The 6,736-nt window shown below is 40.1% G+C and overlaps 1 protein-coding gene across 1 annotated transcript in view; it reads left to right on the forward strand.

Moving 5' to 3' along the window:
* The window catches only part of CEP152 (centrosomal protein 152), a 95,260-nt gene that overhangs the window by 38,950 nt on the left and 49,574 nt on the right, over window positions 1-6,736 (forward strand). The window contains exons 11-13 of the mRNA XM_014584253.1: window positions 7-98; window positions 901-1,064; window positions 4,525-4,609. Coding sequence (XP_014439739.1) covers window positions 7-98; window positions 901-1,064; window positions 4,525-4,609 — 341 coding nt within the window. The remainder of the gene's footprint in view (window positions 1-6; window positions 99-900; window positions 1,065-4,524; window positions 4,610-6,736) is intronic.

The following is a 6,736-nucleotide window of genomic DNA, read 5'->3' on the forward strand; positions in this document are numbered from 1 at the left end:
CTGTAGGCACAGTGCAGGAGGTGGCTCAGCTACGACTTCAGCTGCAGCAGGCTCAAAAGGCACATGCTCTGAGTGAAAGCATGAACAAGGCTTTGCAAGTGAGTACTGCCACTTTGGAGGGACTCTGTGGCAACTGGATTGTGGTTATGTCAATGTTTTGAGTCTTGGATTTTTTATGTATTAGAGGGATTCGAACCATCTTCAAACCAGCACATGGAAATTGTTCACAGTCTTACCCACACAGTAGGAGTCAAACCCAGGTCTGTCTAAGTGCAAGGACACTCTAAAAGCCAGGAGCTTGCTTCCTTCTGCCAGTCTGCCTGCCACCTCCTTGACGTGGTGTATCTTTTCAAAATTTATGGGTGTATCCCAGAGATAAGTATACCTACAGGTGTGGGGAATAATTAACTTAGCCATGATTCTCTCATATTATCCTCCAGTTCTGCTTGTAAATTTCACTGGAGGGAGAGGAAAATACTGGGGAGAAGGTCCAGTCTTACCTCTGCTGAAAGAGGCACTTTGCCCTTTTACCTCTGGCAGACTGAAGTTCAACATGTTCTTGGCAAACTGGTCTACCGTGTTCTCTACTGCAGTGAGCCCCAAAGTACTGTCATCAGTCCCCCAGCTAAGGAGATGCTTTTCATGGAGGATAAAATGTAGGTGAGGCAGGTGTGTGAGAAACTACTTATATTTACTTTCTCACCCATTTTTTCATTCTTCCTATTCACCTGAAAATGTGGTATGTGCTGGACTTTGTGATGTTATTTATAATATATGCTAATAATGTGTGTGAAGTTTTTCCTGATTTCTCTTCATCATTGAAACAAACTTTGAAGCACAGATAGAATGACTGATTTTTCAATACAGGAAAATAACGAAATTTTTTTCAATAATTTTCAGGAAGAACTAACAGAACTAAAAGATGAAATGTCTCTCTATGAATCTGCTGTAAAACTAGGAATACTTCCTAATGACTCAGAAGGAGACATAAATATAGGACTCACTGAATCATATGTGGATTTGGGTATTAAAAAAGTCAACTGGAAAACATCCAAAATTCACAGGTATTGAAAAAATAGTTTACTGTAGAAGGACCTACATTAACAATACGTGATGCATGAGAAACGGGTGGCACCAGGCATGAAATGATCATCTGACTCATTCTTAAATGCGGGACAGTATGTTTTAGTCATTTTTAGTCAAGTGTAAATGTGTGTGTTCAAAATGAACAGAAACCTCAAGCATTGATATTGTGCTGTCTTCAACACCCAAATAGACACACTAGTTTCAGAAAGCTAAAGAGTAATTAACCTAGTTAAAAATGCAAAACGAATTCTAAAACTGGTTATGTTGCCATTAATAAGGTGAGAGCATATTATTTTTATATGTTAACTCTATGTAGTGAAAGTGACTACCTTTCATTTTTCAATGGTTTGTCAGAAAGTGTTTGTTAATTTGGGACCAGCAGATGGCGTGATGGTTACATTGCTGGACTCCCACATAGTCAACTGCGGTTCGAGTTCCAGACCTGGTGACTTAAACTCATGCTGGGCTCATGTGCATGCATGCCCGAGATCGCAAGAGGAGAATGGAGGAGAAGGGATTGCGGTGTGGCCACTCCCCCAGCGGGTGATTTCTCGCTTTCTGTCTCTCTCTGTCTCTGGCAAGCACACACACCACATAGCAAAAATCTCTCAAAAAAAATTGTTAATTTTTCCTAGGTACCTTACTGTGACCTTACTTTTTTTTTTTTTTAAAGAATTATTTATTTAGTGCCATTTGTTATTATTATTTTTTAATTTGACCAGAGAGAGAAAAGAAAAGCAAGAAAGCAAGCTGCCAGGTCTGGGACTTGAACTGCGGTTGGCCATGTGAGAACCCAGCTCCTTTAACCACCATGCCACCTGTTGGCCCCTGTGACTTTATTTTTAAAATAGGAATCCTGTCTTTTGTACTTTTGCTTACTACAGATATTTTCACAATCTCGTGGATGAGAGTGCTTTCTCGTTCTCTCCCAGGGGCTGGCTGGGCAGGGAGTAGTGGTGGTAAAAGAGGAAGTAGTCGGGGACCAGCAGTTAGCGTAATGGCTATGTTGCTGAACTCCCATGTAGTTGACCACGGTTCGTGTCCTGGACCCGGTGGCTTAAAACTCACGCCGGGCGCATGTGCGTGTGTGCCCAAGATCCTGAGAGGAGAATGGAGGAGAAGGGATTGTGGCGTGACCATCCCCCCTGGGGGGTGATTTCTCGCTTTCTGTCTCTATGTCTCTTTCCGTCTGTCTGGTGAGTGCACGCACCCTATAGTGAAAATCTCTAAAAAAAAAAAGGGGGGGGGAAGAGGAAGTAGTAAGTATTTAAAGGATGGATGAATGAAACTTTCATTCATTCATGCTTTTGAAGCACTTGAACATGGAAGGTATTACACAAGGCTCTGGGATTAGAGTATAAGAAAATGAGGTGGAAACCATCCTCCCTACAGGGAGTTTACATTTTGTCTGGGGTTGAGGAGGAGACACACTATGACAGCTAAGTGCCATGTGTTCATGCCATCAAATGGTTATGCTTGATGTACAGACAGGAGGGATTTATCTATTCCGTTTGCTGGTTTTAGATAGGGAATAGGTATAGGGTGTTTGGAAGAGAGGGCATTTAGGCTAAGGAAACCTTTTCTTAAATGCTTTGGGCCCTCACCACTACCCTCTGATTTATAGCTTAAGACTGAATATACCATCATTATTACATTGCTGTTTAGTGAGAGAATTAATACACGGATGTGTCAGGTATCACAGCTAAGTACAAGTATATAAATCTGAAGAATTTGCTCTATGATAGGCTTTAGAACTTAGGTATATTGAAAATATTGTGGTTTCATGTTAAGAACATGATGAGATTCGGTCAATTGAAATCTAAAGTGACCAGGTACGTCTGTGAAAGAAGTTATCGTTTTGTAAGGCTCATTTGTCTGGAAGTCTGTCCTCTGGGACTCTTACCTCTACAGACGACAGCTATAATCCAGAAGGAAGCAGAATTAGCTTTTGGCAAGTATTTGGTAGGAGCCACCTTCAAGCTCTTATCCCAGGCCTGTATTAGATTTATTTGCACTCCATGAATTATCTGATTGTCTAATTGACCGCAGAAGGGTTGGGGTAGAGGGTTTGGAGCAGTACTGCCAGTGGTCAGGCCCGACAGCTCAGTCTGAGTAAAGAGAGGGGCTATGGAAGCCCAAGGGTCTGGGCACAAAGGTTTACACAGCTACATGTGTTCTGATCCACATCAGAATGCCCAGTTATGAGCCCAAGTTGTTAAAGAAAGTTTTCTACTTTGCTTAGTTAATTATAACAAAAGAGGGAGTGTGTTTTATAGCCTTTCGACAGATAAAAGTTAAAATGTAGACATCTGGAAAATTCACTGCCATAAATGCCTTATTTCCTATTAATGCAAGATTAATTCTAGGGGGCTAGTGGAAAGAGCAAGGATTTTAGATCCAGACCATTTGGAATCGTAGTTTTGCTTTTTATGTACTTTCCAGAGAAAGACACACAGAGAGAAAAAGTAAGAAAGCTCTCCCCATGGGTGATGATCATACTGCAGTCCCTTCTCCTTCATTTTTCCCTCCTTGGGGATTTTGGGCATGCATGCACACATGCCTGGTCTGTTTCTTAAGGGCCAGGTTCAGGACTCAAATTGTATGGACTGCTATGTGGGATCCAAACGCTTTAATCATGGTGCCACAAGCTGCCGCAGTTTTGATACTTATTATTAGTTTTATGACTGTGGGCAAATTTCTTAACTTTTCTGAGCCTGTTTTCTTATTAGGACTCACATCCTAAAGTGAGGATTAAAATAGATATTGGATAGAAAGGGGCTTATACACTAAGTTATAGCACACACTCAGAACTTAATAAATGACAGCTGTTATTATTATTTAAGAAATGATCATTTAAAATATGCCATTGATCACATATTAATTTACTTTTATTTTTTAGTTTAATATTTTTAAGAGCGATTTTTGTTATAGAGTGTGTGCACTTGAGACAGAGATACAAAAAGCGAGAAATCGCCCCCTGGGGGGGATGGCCACACTGCAATCCCTTCTCCATTCTCCTCTCGGGATTTTGGGCACACGCACACACAAGTGACTAGTGTGAGTTTTATTTTTTTAATTATTATTTTTAAAAATTATTTAACTTTATTTATTTATTTATTCATTTATTTTAGTTTGACCAGAGAGAGACAGAGTGAAAAAGAGAGAGAGAGAGAGGAAGTGAGAAAGCAAGTAGGTAGGTTCGGGACTTGAACCAAAGTCAGCAATGTGGGAGTCCAGTGCCCCTGACCACCACGCCACCTGCTGGCCCTGTGCCTGGTGTGAGTTTTAAGCCATTGGGTCTGGGGCTTGAATCATGGTCTGCTGTGTGGGAGTCTAGCGACATAAGCATTATGCCATCTACTGCTCCCTTAATTTACTTTTAATTCAGCACATACTTTGTAAAATAGTCTTGATTCTCAGTCTTGTGAAAAATATTAGGGCCCAGTATTACCACGTTAAACTTGAGAATACTGGTGCTGTAGAGGTGGGTCTGTGCTCAAGAAGACGACTAGCAGTAGGATCAGTATTTGAAGCCCAAACCTTTGAGATCAGGCCCAGTTTTCTGTTCTTTCCTATTTATAAGCGAGCGGACAAACCTTTTTGCCTCAAACTCTGTTCTTCATGTTTTTTACTTTTGAGGGTTAAAGATGTCGTTCATACCAAAAAAAGGTTTTTCTCCCATTTGTTATTACTTTATACTCTAATCGGCCTCAGAATTGGGCAAACAGTACACTTATATTTAAATATATATATATACACATATATATAAGTTTATTTCTTCCATGAGAGAGGAAGACAAACAGACAGAGATAGACAGAGGGAAACACTCCCAATAGAATCTTGACACCATGATCCACCCTCAGCTTCAGTCAGTCCTGGATCGTGCGCATGTATGTCCATTGTACTCACAGAGGTCTCTGTACAAGAGCCTAGAACCTTCCCATATGGGTTAACCTTACAGAGCTAACTACTGCATACTCTAATCGGCCTCAGAATTGGGCAAACAGTACACTTATATTTAAATATATATATATACACATATATATGTATTTATTTATATGTATACATTTATATATATATGTATGTATGTATGTACGTATCTTTTCAGCTGGACTTAATTCATCATGATGTATACAAAAATGTATTCTACTACTTTTGTGCTTTGTATTTATTTAGCATTCATAGCCAAAATCTATAGTCATTTTAAAGCACATTCCTATGGATATTAGACCTGAGAAACCACATCACTGTTACAGGAATAAAGGACACACTCAACTGGGAAAAGGGAAGAGTGAGTAACAATAGCACAGGTTCGTTAGTGAGGCTGAGAATGAAACGGGCCAGAGAAACAAAGGTTGAGCCTAGTCACCCTACCAACAGCACTTTCATAGATGATAACTCAGCCTTTAGGAAAGCTAAAAACATGTATTCTCACATCAAATTAAAGGAGATAAAGGAGAGATCTGGACTGTGATTCTTAGAATAAGAGGAAGCAATAGTTTCCGACAGTTGAGAATTTTAATTCTTTGTTGACTTGAGCAGGTTTCAAATCACTGACCCAAATATTGGTGGTTTCAAGCTTTTATTACAACTACCACCTTGTAAGTTTGAAGCTACCGCCTAGTAAGTTTTAAGGGTTTAGCTTCGACGTTCTGTTTTACGTTCATGGAATTTGAGTAGCTAAATCTGCATGCAGCTCGCAGACAGCTTCCTCTCTCCCTTATTATATTTGGCTGCTCAGCTCAGATAATAAACATTTAACAAGTGGAATGCCTTTTCCCTTTGGTCTTCTCAGCAGGCTTCATAAGGGACTACAGTTTATTTGGACTTCGGGAGACCGACTTCCATAGATCTCAAGAGTGAGTCTTCTGTGGGATTGGTCACCACCAATGACTTTGTTCCCTTTTGAGGAAAGGAGAAAATTATTTTAGCAAGCACTTTGTCTGCTGTCTTACTTGGCTCCCTCTAGGGGTACAGGATGTGCTGTTTCAGTGGGCGGCTTTCAGTAAGGACAGAAATTGGGGATGCATAATTTGTTAACTAAGCGAAATGGACATCCTGCTTAAAGTTAGTTCATCACATCTGACAGCACAAGAAGATATACTGCAATATATTTTATATTTCTTTCATAATTGTATCTTATATTTCAATTTTTATGTAAATGGAAGTGATTTGGATAGGTGAGATCTATATATATATATAGACATACAGTAGACATTACATATATAAAAGTAGTGTTCATGAATTAGGAGTTCCTTTTATAACACTGCCTTACTATAACTTTTTATAATAATCTTGAAGGAATGCAGATCCACTAAGGCGGCAGCTGCGTAAGGCAGTGGCTGTGAACGGGAATTACTCCCATTAGATTCACCCCACCCTCCTGGAAAATGTCAATAAAGAATGCTACATTCAGTTCTCCTACTGGGGATTACATAGATAAGCATTAGAAAGGTTTAGGTTAAAGCTAATAATTGGTGAAACAATCTCAGTAGCCGGGAGGGGCTTAGGGACTCATCCACGAGGTGCCGTTACCCCAAAAACCATAAACCACCTTTACTCTCAGGACAAGGGAAGATTGCCGTTCTCCAAGCCAGTCATTGTATAGAGCAGCACGTAGAGGGTCCCAAGTACACAGTAACCTTTAGGT

The sequence above is a fragment of the Tupaia chinensis genome, unplaced genomic scaffold, assembly GCF_000334495.1.
Source record: "Tupaia chinensis unplaced genomic scaffold, TupChi_1.0 Scaffold146140_1, whole genome shotgun sequence".
In the NCBI taxonomy this organism is placed as follows: Eukaryota; Metazoa; Chordata; class Mammalia; order Scandentia; family Tupaiidae; genus Tupaia; species Tupaia belangeri.